The sequence below is a fragment of the Gymnogyps californianus genome, chromosome 1, assembly GCF_018139145.2.
Source record: "Gymnogyps californianus isolate 813 chromosome 1, ASM1813914v2, whole genome shotgun sequence".
Taxonomy (NCBI): domain Eukaryota; kingdom Metazoa; phylum Chordata; class Aves; order Accipitriformes; family Cathartidae; genus Gymnogyps; species Gymnogyps californianus.
Genome location: NC_059471.1, coordinates 184,485,190 through 184,501,611, shown reverse-complemented (window position 1 = coordinate 184,501,611; position 16,422 = coordinate 184,485,190). Strand labels below are relative to the sequence as shown.

At 44.9% G+C, this 16,422-nt stretch overlaps 1 protein-coding gene across 3 annotated transcripts in view; it reads right to left on the bottom strand.

Annotated features, from left to right (window-relative positions):
- Positions 1–8,016: 8,016 nt before the first annotated feature.
- SLC38A1 (solute carrier family 38 member 1) overlaps positions 8,017–16,422 on the bottom strand; it is a 40,880-nt gene continuing 32,474 nt past the window's right edge. Inside the window, exons 13-17 of one of the 3 annotated variants that reach the window (XR_007766117.1) lie at positions 14,939–15,057; positions 14,249–14,390; positions 14,043–14,140; positions 12,804–12,991; positions 8,017–9,502 (exon numbers count right to left, since the gene is read on the bottom strand). Coding sequence is in view for 2 of the 3 variants with exons in the window: in XM_050892785.1 (XP_050748742.1) it covers positions 12,890–12,991; positions 14,043–14,140; positions 14,249–14,390; positions 14,939–15,057 (461 nt within the window). In the remaining variant the exon portion in view is untranslated. Of the gene's footprint in view, positions 12,992–14,042; positions 14,141–14,248; positions 14,391–14,938; positions 15,058–16,422 lie in introns of those variants that run through there. The other 2 variants (XM_050892785.1, XM_050892798.1) reach the window with 2 other exon arrangements.

Below are 16,422 nucleotides of genomic sequence, written 5' to 3'. Positions count from 1 at the left end.
AGAAAAAGCAGCGGACACCCAGTGTCTTGCAGATAGGTTAAGGCTGTCACATGCAACTTGAGCTGGGCTGCTGAATGACACGCACACATTAGCGTTGTGGTATGACTATTTTTTTTCAGATGTTGAAGCAAAACATGAGGTATCTGTCTTATCCCAGACCTAACCCTGTGAAAAATGCTATGAGTCCCAGTGAGGCTTGTGGTTGCCCTTTGTTTCATTGCTGGGTGAGGTGGATTTGTTCCATGGGTCATCAGGAGCTTGTACACTGGAGTAACACTTCAGTTTCTGTGTGTTCAGATATAAAACAACAGTGCAGGAGGAAATACTTTTTGTGACCCAGTTTCACTGGAGTTGAGAGCAGATGTATTTCCTACAGCATGCAGTACTGCTGCAAAGCCTATTGATTTAGTGCTAAACTGCTGGTGTCCATGTTGATTTACCTCTTGACTTGGATAAGAATGATAAATTTATGTCAGGGATTAGTCTGCATGTGTAGCCCACAAGGAGAAATCATATAGCTAATGATGTTTTTGCTCAACTGACTGTGGAGATGAGGAAAAAGAGCAGCAATAGCTAAAGACACACTTAGAAATATGAGTGCATATGCAAAGTAATGTTGCCACAAGAACAGAGAAGACTCTGGTGCCCAGTTGTGTAATTCCCAATAGCCATCACTAGCCACGTTGGCTACCTCCTCACAGCTTGGGCCTCATGTATTAGATGGGGTTTCACTGAGCTTTACACTCGCACTTGCCTTTAATTTTTTTTATTCTCAGTTGAGATTTGCAATAAAGTTGCCCTAAAAGACCTGCAGCTCCTACAACTCCATTGTGGTAGTTTTCATTCCTTAAAATGTTTTCCTCGGCAGTGCAACACTGGCATCCTTTGCTGCTTATTTTCCTGGGTTTTTGTTGATTTTCCACATCTTTTACAGAGTTGGTTTAGATAATTTTTCATTTCTTACCAAGGTTGGAACCATTAAAATATAAATTCTGTATCAGCAATAAAAGATACAAAGGCTTGAAGCCTACCTCACATTTCTCTTGTCCCCTCCATCCCCCCAAAGCAATTCATGTACAACTTAGTATCTTGGTAGAGACCCATTAAGGCACTTCTTCAGATTGTGAAAGTCTAAGACATTTTATCAGATTATATAAATCTAAGGCTAATACCATTGACCACAGTGGACCTCAACCATTTCACAGCAGGCTGTGAACCTTGGAAAGTCTGTGGAAGTAATGCCTGGAAATAGCTCTGTGTATCTAATTAGTAAATTAGTCTGGTGCTTTTCAGTAGTTTTCCTGCCACTTAGTGGTGGCTGCTAGTGACCTTTGTGAAATAAGCTGTGTACCAACTCAAGATCTTTGTGGCTAAATGTCTTCGCTTATAAAACTTGGCACTCTAAATGGCATCCTTGTGAGCTGTTAATCAACTCTTAATTCTTCGAAAATGTACAGCATTTATATGTGGTTGCTATATAGCTAATCCGGTCTATTGTAACTAGACTGTGGGTTTTCTGCCTTTGGCTCATCCAGATCTTCCTGGAAGGTCCCTGGGATTGAAAATTTGCTGGGGAGATCCATGGCAGGGACACATGAAATCTCTTGTGCAGCTTTGAGCCATAGGACATCCCAAAGTTAGTACTTCCCCGGCAAGGTAGCAGAGGTGTTACCAGCTGTGTGCTGGGACAGCACTGCCTTTGGTGGAGCACTTATGGAGGTCCACTGAGACAGCACCTATAAAGTAGTGGGGTTGGAAACACTGCATGTTCTTCTTGTGAGTAAATGCCCTCATCCTGTCTGTTCCCTTGTGAAAAGTGCACCTCTCAGAGCCAGCTTCGATGAATCCTGCTCTTGTGGGTGTTGTTTTCACTGCTCAGCTGTGCTAACCACAGTGTTTCCTCAGAGGTAGGTGGGTAGGTAAAGAGCATGTTGCAAGAGCTGTTTTCTAGCTATTGGTTTTGACCTATTTTGTTTACTGGCATCTGGACTGTTTGTAAATACCAAAATAAAAAAAAGCTTTCCAATTTTAGACAACTGTCCTGAGCCCTTAGAGTGGTGTTCAGATGCCCCCAGAGGAAGTATGGGTTATTTCTGCAGTAAACAGGACTAGTGGTCTCTTGTGCTTGATAGAGGGTTGTAATGTAAATATAGACATGTTCTTACTTGAATGAACTGATTTATAATCATCCTCTCTTTTAGGATAGCGAGATTGTCCCCAGAGAAGTCAAGGTGTTGGTGATGTGTTTGCCTGGCCACCTCACTTGTAGTGCCACCTCACTTGCTCAGTGCTTTAGCTGCCTGCATGAGGTTTGCAAACTGCATGGGGTGCATCTTCTGCTTGGTGGGACTCATGCTCTGGTCAGCTGCAAGGAGGAAGTTCCTCAGAGCATGAGTCCCACCAAGAGCTGAGTTTGCCCCGGTGTAATCTAGAGCAGGCAGGGACATACTGGAGCACTGGATGAAGGAAGATAATTAGGTGGCACACGTGTGTCTGAACACACTTTCTGCTCCCTAGAGAGTACTCTGCATCTTGGCAGGCACTGGCAGCCCTGTACGAAAGATTTCAGGCCATTCTTTATTCCTCAGCCCAGAGCAGAGGTGAGAATATCATCCCTTCTCTGGATTAGACTGGTCCTAAACTAAAAAAAATGTGATCACATTTTACACTAGGAAATCAGCATCCCATGTGAAGATAACACATCTGCTTTTGTAGTGGTACCGTGTGTTGAAGCCATCAGCACAGCTAGGACTCAGTTATTCAGGTTTTTTTTGTCAAACGAGTTTTATTGTTTTCCCTACCAGAACTCTTTAAGAAAACAAACAATTTCTGCATCTCTTAGTACCTGCATTCCTGGGTTTTATTCCATTAACTGCAGGGACTGCAGATTCTGGTTAAAATAATCTGCCTCTGGAAGGCGGAGAAGTTGACCCTGTTTGTTCTGCCCGGAAAGATGCCAGTTAGTGCTCCACTCGAGTCAAAATTTGACAAAGGCTTGAATGTTCCTGTGCCTGTTGCTCAACAAGATTGTTTATCAATTTACAGGGAAGCCACGCTGCCTTTTCAAAGTGCTGCTGGAGGCCTGCCAGCAGTAGTAACAGAGACTGCGCTCATTGTTTAAATGCCACTGGATGCGAGAATGGCAGACTGATGCCTGTTTTCCTTTCATTTTACGATGATCTAATTGCAAGAGATATATAATTCCTCGTTATGTCAGGGAAGTTGTTTCTCCAGCATCTGGTACTTCTCTGATTATCTACAAATGGTATCTGAAAATTAATAGGCGATGAGGCTTTCATGTAAGAAATACTAGTAGGAACCGTTGCCTGCACCAAGCCCGAGGAGACTTCAGAGTCTGCAAGAACTGGCTTTGTCAGTGAACATATAATTTTCTTTTTTTTCTTTTTTTTTTTAACATCCTAGTAAATTACAGGCTTTGGTTATGGTTTGAAGAAATGTGTTCTACAAATGTTGTAGCATCTGTATGCTGCTGTTTTTACTGCAGCCGTTGTACAGGTCATTAATCTGATCTCACGTCGTAAAAATTTCTCCACCCTCTTCATGAGTTTCTTTGTTATCATAACACTTTCCAATACCTTGGCGCCTAACTCCACTGCACTCCCTTATAATTACCCGGGGTAGAACAACTGCTTTTTTATCCTCAACACGCTTGGCTCCTGCGGCAGTGCTGCCGAGCCCCGCGCTCGCCGCATCTCTGTGGCAGACTACACATCCAGGAGCTCCGGATGGCTGGTCCTGGTGGCTGGGGAGACATCTGGCCGACAGATCCTCTCCTCTCATCCTCATCGGCTGCTTGCCAGCAAGAGCTCATGGCACGAGCCTGGAGAGGGGAAATGGCAGCCACGGATGCTCTTGCATCTGACACTTGGTTTTCACCTCTAATCACTGTCAAACACCTCTGCGCAAGAGTTGTTGCCATCCAGTGCTGTGCAAGGGGAATGGTTGAGCAAACCCCTCCTAAGCGAGGTGAGGGGAGCCAGCAGCTTTGCCTGGGCTGTGGGGCAGGTCTGTAACAGGCAGTAACGGGGATGGTCCAGCTGTTGCAAAGCTTATGTGAAGTGAGCACCGCTGAGAAAACAATGGGGTTTGGAAAGAATCACTTTTGGGAACTTACCTGAACACAGGTCCCAAAAGGTGTCCCAGGAAGAAAGAGCTCATGGGAGCATGTCATGGGCATGGTCAGTGCCTGGTACATTCAAAGGGTGTAGTCTGAAGTAATGATCGCCACCAAAAACTAGGTGAATTTCACCAGCTTTTTGTAACTGGCAAGAGGATAGTGCTTAAGGTTTGCTGACCACTGGGCAACACTCTCCCAAGGGGATGTCGCAGGCAGGAGGAGGGGGATCTGGTTACCTCTGGGAAAAGGACCTGAGACTTTAAGCCAGGTGGCATTTTCCAAGGAGGGAATGTGGTTCGTGTCTCCGCGCTACATTCTGACACCTGTTGATGATACCCTTTCCTCCATTTTTCCAGGGCAGCAGCCTCCATGGGCCCATAGCATGGGGATCTCAAAAGAGGGCGTCAGTCGGCCAGGCACCACCATCAGCTTCACAAGGTAGCTTTGCTCTGCAGATTGGCTCTCAGACAGGGCTGGCCTGTGCCACCCCAGGCCGTCACAGTTTACTTTCCTAGTCCTATTGTCTAAGTCTTGGCCGAACTACACCTTTTTCCAAGAATCCCAATAACTTCGTGTTTTTCAAGCAGTGAGCCATGGCAAAGCTGAGGCATACTAAGCCAGCAGCACCGTCCCTTGCCAACACCATGGCATTTAGCAGTGTAACACCAACAGCTTTAAGAGTCTCCATTTTCTGTAAGTTGAAAGAGAAATCCATGGCACTTAATAGTTGCAAAACACAGATGCCAGGCTGCCTGAAAACTTCTGTCTAACTGCACTGGGATCTGTGTTAAGAAGTCAGTATTTCAGCCAGAGATTGCTAACACAACTGACTGCAAAGCAAATGGTGCTGCTGTCCTGCATGGGTCTGAAAAGAACAGGGTGTAAGAAGCGAAGCCCACATTCAGTTTATCGTGGGTTTGTGGTTAGAAAGGCTGGGAAATGGACTTATCACTTGTCCCTGCTCCTACCATCTCCACTTACTCCACACTTCTTGAAGTTGGCGTGAGTGCTTACTTCCAGCTCTTGGTGTAGTGGGGAATGAGACACCTTAACAGTGGCCTGAATTTGGGCTTCAGCCTGAAGACTAACTGCAATTTCACATGAACTTAAGTCAAACTAAGACTCCACTTGAACCACGTGGGGGAATCTCTTCCTTCAGACAGAGCTGCATCCCTTGCCCTAGGAAATAGTCATTTTCCTTTTTTTCCCCACCCCCAAGTAGGGACTGGTCAGATGAACTCAGAGATCTGGCTGACTTTGGGGATACAAGAAGACAATGCCAAGCCAAAGGTAGAAGTGTGTGGCTGGAAAGGAGGTTGGTGTTTTTTCCTTTGGCTACATGGTTTTAGCTGAGCTTCAGGTAAAGCTGTCAGACTGCACTGCAGAAGGCAACAGATGTTTGTTGTCATCTCTGCAAGCCAGGAAAAAAAGAACTATAGCTTCTTCTCTTTTTCCCTCCGCTCCACAACCCATGTTCCTATGTCTTAAGGTATGGCTATGAGGTGATTAAGGTTGGCTGGGTAGAGAAGTGGATGCAAATGGTATGCCAAACAGGAGAGGCTATTAGACCAGGTCAGTGCAGAAGCTTGTACTTCTGTGCTCCCAGGATTATGGCTTCGAGACATTTCCCTGGGCTTGGAGACCAGGCAAAGGCTTGCCAGGGATCCTCTGATACATAAATCCTTCCATCACTTCTCCTGCAGAGGGGCCCAGGGAGCTGTGCCACAGAGGCGTTGGCTGTACTCATCCTGTTCAGTCAAGTACGATCTTCAGTCATATGGCTAGGACTCTAGCCAAGAGGTCTTTTTTTAAGTGGTCACTACAACCTGAGCACTAGTAAAATTAGTCAAAGGCAAAAAGTTAGCATTTTCCAGACCCTCTAAGGCTTTGACAGAGGCACTTTGGCAGATCTAGCTGGGAATGCTTAAGACATTACTGTCTTTGGGTATCCTCCTCATCCATCTGCTAATGGCTTCTGCTTCCGTAGCAGAGAAGGTCCGGCAGGGGTGTAGCCCCTCCAGGCACCAGTTTGGTGTCTGAACTCAAACCCGACTCTGACAGCAGCCCTTAAAGCTAAACTGCCTGACTTGACCCTGAAACAGACTGGCAAGCACTCGGACAGTCTTCAAGGAGCAGGCAGAAACAAGCACTGGGCTTGAGAAACGCTGTCATCTTCATCAACCCCAGTCTGTGGTGACCATACGCCCCGGCTTCAGGTCCTTCTAAAACTGCATCGGAAACTTTACATTAATGCTCCATAGCCATCTATTGATGTTTTGCTCTATATACTGCACCAAGTCCAATATAGTTAGCTTTGCAAGAGCTGCATGCCCTGAGTTCAGTGAAAATACTTGCATAAAAGCAGGGAGCACATGCTGTTTAAGGCATTATAATGATATTTAGTCATCCCTTTGAAAGAATGAGTATGGCCCCAACATTAGTTTAGATCACAATTTTAATGTTTAAAAACTATAGAGGTAACAGAGAGATTATAGAACTTAATACATTTTTTTTATTTACACACAGAAACTGAAAAACTGCATCGTTTATTTGGATATGAGCAGCACAAAGTATGATGATGTTAGCAGGAGCAAAATATTACCAATGACTCACTTCAACAATCTATTAGAGACGAGCTCGTCTCAAGCATACATCATTCAAATAATATTGTTTATACTGGATCTGGGTGAGCCTTAACATACCTTGGGACACTAAAAACATGTTTCTATAAACAAGTTAAAGTTCAAGTCTTGTGGAAAAATACCTTTACAGTTTATATTTTGTTGGTTATAACACTGAAAACAAAACGTACACTTGTATTCATTTGAAAAGCTCTGTAGAAATGACTGCATATAGGTTTTTTCCCTCAAATTCGTGCTCACGGTGAAAGCAAACGTTATTTCAAGTTTCATTTTCATCCAAGACCATAAAATAAACATAGAAAAAAAATACAATTATTTTTAGATGCATTTCTCAACCTCCGTTTTTCAGCAATCCTGAAAAAACACGTTTCCGTGCTTTACCAGCGAGAAAGTCTACGCAAGGCTCTTGACAGAGGCACTCTCAGGACATACACAACCCTCCCCTCCCATCATCCTCACCCCTGGACACGCAGCTATCCCACAACAAAAATACTGGCCTCTGCCCGTTCATAGGGTGGGATGTGCAAGCAGTCCCTGGCCAGGGATGCTCTCGTTGGCCTCAGGTGCTTTGGTCGTATGATAGCAGCGTGCCTGGGTCTGCGGCAGAGGAGCAGCTGCAGGACGCTGCAGGAAGGGAGCGGGCTAGAAATGGCATGAATTGCTCTGGTTGCTGCCCACCCCTGGCTTGTAGTACCTTTTTTTCTGAACTACAGGCATTTCTGGTGGCTGAAAATGGAAATGCAGAAGTCCTGCCCTGATTTCCGTTTTTACTAGTTGGGTAAATACACGCCTGGATACAACAAGGCATAATGCTGGGTCAGATTGCTGGCTGCAGTTTGCTCTGGTTTCTGCATAAAGCCTTTTCAGCACTTTACTACCACCTGACCTCAGCTGAGGAGGTAAGAGGTACCTGGGTACCAAAGGGGCCCTTTACAAGGGAGATATTTTACCCAGCAGGAAGACTGGCTAACTTGCTGTTGAGAAAACAGGGAGCCATGCACTGGAATTAATCCTAGCAATTTCATTGGACCTTTTATTTCTCTTTTTCTTGTTACATTAGCAATGTAATTATAATTTCAAGTTTAGGATTTAACTTGTGAACTCTTGGGAGAAAGGAAAGGATATACATTTTGCTAAGTCAGAAGCTAAAGTATTTGTATTTCTATTAAAATTATTCTTAATATGCAGAACCTATCTCAACACTTCTATATCATAGGGGATAAACAACTGCAAAAATATACAGCATCCTATTTATTTACATTATATATATGTACATAGAAATGAAATTTCCTACAATACAACACAACTGCATAGATTTGTCTTCAGAAACATAGGCATGTGTACAATTTGTGAATTCTAGACCTTTCCAGCCCTGTACTTTTTATTAATTCATTATCTTTTTTTTTCACAGTTTGTTACAGAAATCCTTACATTAGATACAAATAAAACATTCTTTGTGTAAGTTATAGGAAATAAGGATTTTCCTGACGCCAAGGGCTCTGGGGAATCGTTTAAGAAAGCACCCTGGCGCCAGGCAATAAAGCCATCTCGTGGAGCTGCTGATGGAGCTGAGTACATTCTGCTGTGCCTTTCTCCTACAGGCACTGGGGTGGGACGGTAGGACTGGAGGTGGGACACCACCACATGGAAAGAGTTTTGTTTTGACCAAGATGCTCTTTAGCCTTAATGTAAGGTTCAAGCAAAGAAACGTATTAATTTAAAGATAAGCTAGAGATACCATTAATTGTTACTGTTAATACTCAATATCGGAGGGCGCTGTGGTGCTTATGTGTTGAAAGGCAGATGTACAGACACAACCCATATATGATCCAACCTGCATTTGCACGTGTGACCTATTGCAAGTGGAGCACAAGCTATGGGTTGGTATGTGGCTCAGGAAGGCAGCCCTCGGGAGTGGATGGGCATCCCCATCCCTGACCTCGTGGGATGAGACCGGCCGTTCTGCCCTGGGCCTGCACACGGGCCGGGCACCACTCAGTCCGTGTCAGCCCTACAAAAGGTCTGTGCCGGTGCATGGATTTGGCATTGGCCCTCTGACCAGAAGCAAGCATCACCCAGAGAGGTCACTGCTCCCGAGATACTGTTCCCAAATAACAATTTACTGTGTTTTACTTGCTCGGTGTGTTTGCCATCGGACAGCGGAGGGCAGCTGTATTCTGCAACCATAAGGGTGCTTTAAGCTCATGACTATTTTCTTTGCAATGTGCTGTGGACTAGGAGAGGCAGCAAGGCTGTCTTTTAAGCGTAGGATTAACTCCTACAATCTTATTAGGAGCCCCTGCTTCTAACTAGTCTTTCCTTGTCCCTCACCACTCAATTGTTGGTATTACGCAAACAAGAATTTTAAAATATTTTGTTGTAGTTATTAGGAGCAATTTTGCATCCAGTCTATGATATTTGCAGTGCTCACAATAGTGATAAACTCTCTATGAAAAGAAAGCATGCTACCACCTACTAAGTAGATACGGTACTCTGGATCCTATTAATTTAACAACAGAGAAACTCCTACAGCATTTCACTGTGCTCTTAAAATCCTAGCTAAAATGTGGGACTCGTACATCGTTGGCTACAAGTTCACTATTCCAAATGAACTGAATAACAGCAGTACATTTTACAGATAACCTCATACAAATATTGTCATCCATCACTGATGTTGACAGTTACAGCAGGGTCTATTGCATTCTGTTAAGAATGTATAAACCTGATGAGAAAACAAAAAGCACGTTATTTCACGTTCATTACCACAGACATCAATAAACACATGATTCCTTTCCATAAATATCTATAAATATGATGCCAGTAAATCAGTCTAAGCAAAATTCCCTCTTTTTTTTTTTTTTTTTCAGAGACCCAGAAACAAAGTCTGTTTAAAGACTCTATATTTTGGGTATCTATTTTCAGTATCTATCTGAGATATGCTTTGATGGTCCAGTACCTCGGGTAATTTCACTCTATGCACACACCCAGCTCATTCTTCTCCCTATTTATCCAGTAAAACTCCAGTATACAAATAAACTGGGAAAAAGAAGAAGGCAGAATAGCAAAGAGGAGAGAGAGGGATAGTGATGGAGGAGATTTGGGAAGATGCAAGGAGCAATCAGTCACCCAACAGCCCTTCAAGTCAAAGGAAGCTGGGTGCCAAAACTCAGTGGTTGGTATTTTAAACACGAGACTACAGACTATCTGGGGGGGGTGGGAGGGAGATGTCACAGTTGTGACCTTGCTGGGACCCTGTGCAGCAGATCAGACCTCTAGCTCATACCTGGGTACTTGAGAGTCACTCCCAGGATCTCCTCTCTCTCAACCCCCCCGATGCACAGAGCTGCACTGCTCATGAATCAGTAGTAGAACAAGGATAAAGGGGGGAGGAAAGCAGGAGAGCCCTGGAGCATCTCAAGGATAACATTGTACAGCATTCTCAGGTCTGAGTTAGTTAGGTTTTTTAGGATAAGATCCAGAGAGATTATAAGGCACCTCAAAACCTGAAATACGACCCCAGCAAGCTGAGTCAGAGAATGGGGCGAGATGCTGGGCTCCTGCTGCAGTGACCAGGGAGGGCTGGATGCCTGCAAAAGGGGAGCCACAAACTTCCATCCTTACATCCCACTTACAACTTACAGGGAAGATGCCTGGAATGAGCTGCGAGGGGACAGGAACCAAGCATAGGTTCTTCTCTCCAGAGCTTGACTAACACCTGGGCTTGTATGCTATGGTATGGACTTCTCTGTGAATAAGGGCAGGGATCAGTCTCATAAAGAGGCAGTGCAGAGAGAACTGGTGACCTGCAGCATCGCAGGCAAGGGTTTGAGACCAGCCACAGGAAAGCACGAGTGACCTCAGCCCAGGGGTCCCAGGTAGCTCAGCGGTTCGTGTGTTAAATGCTGGGCTGGAGGGTGCTTGAGAGGAAGGACGCAGCACCGGAGACCGTGCTCGGAGCCTGTGAGCGAAGGTCTGAGGGGCCAGGAGGAAGACAGAATAAGGGAACCCCACTCTGCAGTCTAGCAGGTCACTTCGCTCAGAGGGAGGAGGCTTCCAGTTTTGTTCTTGCTGCTGGACTACTCGGAGGACTTGGGCAGCCTGCGGATTCCACTCTGCCTTATTTCTGGATTACAGTGGAGTATCGGCAGAGCCGGGTACCTCACTGCTTAGGCTGAGGTACAGATCTAGAAGTCTGGGTTTGTAGGCTTCGTTTCTGCAGCATGAATGCTCTGCATCTCGATGCCCAAATTCCAAGGAAGGCCCCAAACTAACCTCTCTGGATGTTACCCTTAGAAACCAACTCTCAAAGTCCTGAGAAGTGCTCTCTGGTCTCAACTCTCAGTGACTTCAAGCCGTGTAGGACAAGGCAATGGCAACTGAGGCAATTCAATAGCTCACAGAAATTCCAAGATCCTGAATTCTCCATCCCTAACCTTAAAAAGAGCAAGCTGCAATGACAGGTTCCCCACAGCTGATGACAGTCTCCTTCCACAGTTACAATGGGAGTCGGCAATGAACCAGCTAGTGGGAACAAGAGGGTCGACAGGTATGGCTCGAGCATACTGAGGGCATCACTCAGCCCTTGGGCGTGAAGCGGGGCTCCCTTTAGCCATCGGTTCTTTCAGTGGGAGCCAGGTTCATATTTTGAGACACGTTTTAGCTCGCACACGGTGAATGACACAAAGTGAACACGTTTATGCTGCTGGCAGTGCACTAATAGAAGATGTCTGCTCAGGATGGTTAACAATCACCTGCTTTGCGTTTGAGTCTCTACAAGTAGTTCTCTACACCAGCTATAAGGCATTAGGCAAATGCTTATTTTGTGGACAACAGATGCAAGTTACAGTGTTTCTGCTAGTAGTAACTGAATTCTTTAATTGTTACGGAGAATCGATGAGAAATGTAAATGAAACATTTTAAATATAAAAAGTGTTTCTGTTTGTTTAAAGAAATGTTACAGATTTCAATTTCCATTAGAAATCCAGTAGTTTGGCAGGGTGAGTCAAATCCTGCTCCCGCTGCTGTCAAAAACCCCACTGACTTCAGTGGAAGGAGGATAAGACACCAGAGAGGAGCCAGTCTCTACAAGGTAGGTACAAATGAATCCCAGAATGGAAAAGGCATGAGGTATGATTAAATGCGTAGGTTTTGATAAAACTGGAGCTTGCTATTTTTTTTTTTCTGAGAGAAGTGGGACATTAGTAAACAGTTTAATGCTGAAGAAAATGCAGACTTCCTATGGAAATCTCTGAGTGTCTGCTTCTCTTCAGGCTCAAGTACTCATGGTTTGGGGTCAAGTCTAGTTCTGGTCAGTCTCCAACTGAACTGTGCCGGGGGAACAGCTGCTGGTGATGGTGGCTGTCCTTCTCCTGCTCCCTGCACCCCGTCACAAAGATACACACACGCACATAGGTCTGTTCCCCAAAGCCACGAAAGGGCCAAGCCCTGGGGCTGGCTCCCCCACCAGAATATCAGAGAGAAGCACCAGATTTAGGACCTACGCTTATACAATGCTCATTTACGCTCTCGTGGTGCTTTTTGTGCCCGTATGCAGAATGCTACACTTACTTAACCCAGTGATGCAAATGGTGCACGAAACAGCAACAGAACAAACAAACAAAGCAACAAACCAGATGTGTACAATTGGAAAGCAGAGTTTTGGCTAAAGGACGAGGGGGAAGGGTGTGAACTGACATCACTCCGGTTGGGATTGATAACAACAGGCGCTGCTGCCCTAAAGGAGCAGAGCTTATGGTTGAAAGGCTAAGGATAATAATAGAACAATGCAATTCATGGGTGAAAGACGGGAAACAAATAAATTGTGATGAATTCCTATGAGCAGTGCTCTATATGGTCTCACAGACAAATAACACAGACTTAGTGCTGATCTGATAACTCAGTATCGGGGGACAGAGTGATATGCCTGTTGGAAAAATGGGTCTGTTTTCTGCAAGAAAATACACCCATAACAGTATTTTCAGTACTGGATAATCATTATTTGGATTTGATTTGAGTAAACTCACAAAAGATGGAATAGATAACAGAACGGATGGTTGCGATTTTGGTGTGTAGCAAACAGGGGTATCTTCTTTTCAGAAGGAGGTGAACTTCAGCGGCCTTCGGCCCCGTCTCCTGATTGTACCCAGTCATAGATGACCAAGGGAATGCTCACTAGGGAAAACATTATCCCCAGCGCCAAGAAAAGAGAAGCCTGGAACAAAAAGGAGAGAAAATTAATGAATAAAAAGAAAAGACAATTAATCCAAGTATGTTAACTTCTCCTCTTAAGGAGATTTACAAGGTGATGTATCAAAGTTATCAGCTAAAATGGCATAGCACTTTTGGTAAAGACAAGACCCATAGATAATTAAACAGATTAGTGTCATTAATAATTACTCGCTGAACACCAAAACCAATTTTTTTCTCCTTTCAATTCACTTCTTAAACACCGATCATCCCTAAAGAGGATTAAATGAGTCTGTTTTTAGGACTGATCGGCTCTGCTCTTTTCAAAGCCTCACGGAAATCAGTGTACTCTTCCCATCGGATACGTGTCCACTGAAGTTCAGCCCTTTCATCTTAGGGTCTGTGGATGGAGCCACAAGTGAAACACGGGTTTCCTGCCTATCTGCTCAGAGCAGGAAGGTCTGACCTTACGATGCTTCCAGTGCACGCCTCGTTAGACTGGGAATACACAGGAGTGTTGCGTCTTTTCGGCTGCAGCTCTTTCTGGGGCTCATGGGAAATCTTTCCAAGGCCCATTGCCATCTGCTCATGCATGCCAAAGGGCTAACATTTCAGCTGGCTGCTTCTGGTGGAAGCACCCTAAGTCTGACTCGGGTCCATTAAAACCATGAGGAATACTGCACACGGAGCACTTTTTGCACGCTTTCTGGATCAACACACTGAAAGCTTGCTGGGCTGAAAGGTTTGCTGAAGCGGGCTGGAGGGGTACCCGCACCCTGCTGACAGCTACGGCTGCTTGCAGAGCTGCCGCTTGCCAGCCAGGGGAAGAGCCCCTCACCCCGCAGAGAAGGGCCCCCCAGAACACAAGGGGCCCTGCGTGGTACGGCCCCTCCACCGGGAGACCCCCAGGGTAAGGAAAGGAGAAGGGCAAGCACGGCTGCCAACTGACTGAAGCAAGGAGGGAAAGTAATGTAAAGAAGCTCACACGTATGTTCAGATTAGGTACGCTTTGCATCTAGCACATTATAAGGAATGACAAGATGAAAGCGTTGCGTTGATGGGAAAGGAATGCATACCCAAATCCTCTGAGTCAACTTTGATCCATCCTGCTGTGTAATTTTTAAATACAACGATGAAGGAAGAATGAAAATCAGCATATTGGCAGAAGTGACCCCTGCAAAATTCAAATAAATGAGTTTTGTTAGCTGTCAGCAACAGCTATTTATTGTGTTGCTGATTAGCAACAGTCTTTTCTTAGTAGTACAAAACCAGGATACTGTACCTACAACTCCAAAAATGTCCTTCATGGTTGGGATAAAAATCACTAACAGGTTGATGATAACCAAAAGAACAAAAGTAACCACAACATGACGGCATAAGTCAAATTTTGTTTTTCTAGCCAGCTCAAATAATGATGAACGCACCTGTAGGAAGAGAGACAGAGTTCTCTGTCAGGAATAGTCTACAAGCCAATTCAAAGCTTCCCATGTTTATTTTAACTGGTTCTTCATCTGACAACAAGTGCTGCATAGATCTGTCAGAAATTTTGGGGTCTCTGATGTAATGTCCTTTGAAATAATCCTTAAAATTAATTTGATATTTCAAAACTGTAGGTATACATGCATCCGCAGTAGGATATTCCTCTCTTTCTAACATGCCTTTTGGGATTCTTCTGCACTTGAAAATGAACTTCACCTCTGAGCCTGCTCCAGTGAAGTAATGTGAAGTAAGAGAGGGCCCTTGTGGGTTCAATTTAAAACAGATTTAAGACCAAAAGCGATTAATTTATTTCCTGCAGGGAGAACTTCTCCAGAAGTTAGTGGGAGTCTGGTGTGGGAAAAGACTGATCCAAGCTGAGGCTCTTTTTGTAGCTGCAACATCACTGTCTCGGCAACTGCTGGACTGTGGTTTGAAGAAACGCGCCGTGTACAGCCATTACCGACTTCCAAACTGTGTGGAGCTTTTTACTTACAGTGAAAAACAGCACCGGCACTGTGAGTATCACTGCAACGATCACAGCCAAGCGCACGGTCAGGATGAGGATGTCATCTTTGCTATGGTACTTGTGAAGCAGATCTGACTGCACATCGTCTATGGAAAAGACAGTAAGATAAGTGTTCTGGCAAACAGGCAATTCGTTCACAAAAATCATTGCTTAACAACAGCCTTCTTGAACAACAAGTGATTTGTCTGCAAACAAAAGAGTATGGAATGAAACATTCTTGAGTTAAAACAGCTCTTTGAACCAAATCCTAATGATCCCATTATTCCAGATTAATCCTTTGGAGGCCTGATTTAGGAATGCATCCTAATTCAAGACAGCACATGCCTAAGTCTAAGGTAATTTTCACTGTAGGAAAGACAACAGTGAGACATACACGAAAGCTTGCTTACATATATACATATATAAAAAAATAAGTAAAGTGAAATAAGCTATTTCTAATTGGTTCCGTGGGCTTTTTTTTTTAAAGTTTCAAATGATATAAAAATAACCACATGCACTGCAATGGCTGAACTTAATATAAACTACAAGGTTTTGAGCTAAGTTAGTCTAAACAGCAAATAAACTTCCAGCGAAAAGCAGTGCCCCTGTTCTCAACCAAGAACAAAGCCTATCTTGGGTCAGCTCTCAGTGGGACGCTCTGACACTTGCACTCAAATCCCTCAGCAGCTCCTCCGAGGGCTGCCTTGATGGTTTTTTCTCTTGAACCTGCCACCCTCCCCAGCAGTGCCTGCAGCTCGGCCTCGCACCGGCCGGCGGCCCCAGCAGCCAAGACAAATCACGGCGGGGTGCCTAAAGGGGAGGCACTGGCGATATTTTAACATGACCTCCTGCAAAAATGTTTCCTTGAAGCTGTGATAAATAGTACAGAGCGGGGAAAACCAAGTTGCTGAGGGACCTACATGTTTTCTTTGTAACTTTTAAATATCTAGGAGCAATAACCTAAGGAGGCGGCTGTTAAGCGCACCACAAAACATACTCGCTGCGCCTTTTTAGGCTCATGTTTTGTTTCAGCCTGCTAATCTTAGCAAGCTGGTGGTAAAACATAACAGCTCTTAAACCAAAGTCCTTAAAGGGAACTCGGCGGCCACGTCTAATTTTAAATCTTTGGCACTTGGTAAAACCTCATGTATTCCTGGAGGCAGAGGGATCTGTCCTGCGGCGAAATGCCTGCGCTCCCCCCAGGACGCCCTTCTGGGGAGAGACCACGGGTCAACACCACCTACGCAGTGCTTGAATCCCCACCAGGAGAAAGAAAACACTCTCCCACCTCCCTGCAGATTAGGAGTGGGGTTTTCAAGCCGGGCACATGCACAGCTTCTGCGACACAGAGCTTACTCTGCTCCTGCAAGCACAGACTGCAACTTCTGTACCGCTCACGGACTGCAGCCAGGTAGGAAGTGAAGGGCAAGGCTTACAGTTGAAGGTCTGTTTTCCTTTCAGCTAGATACACC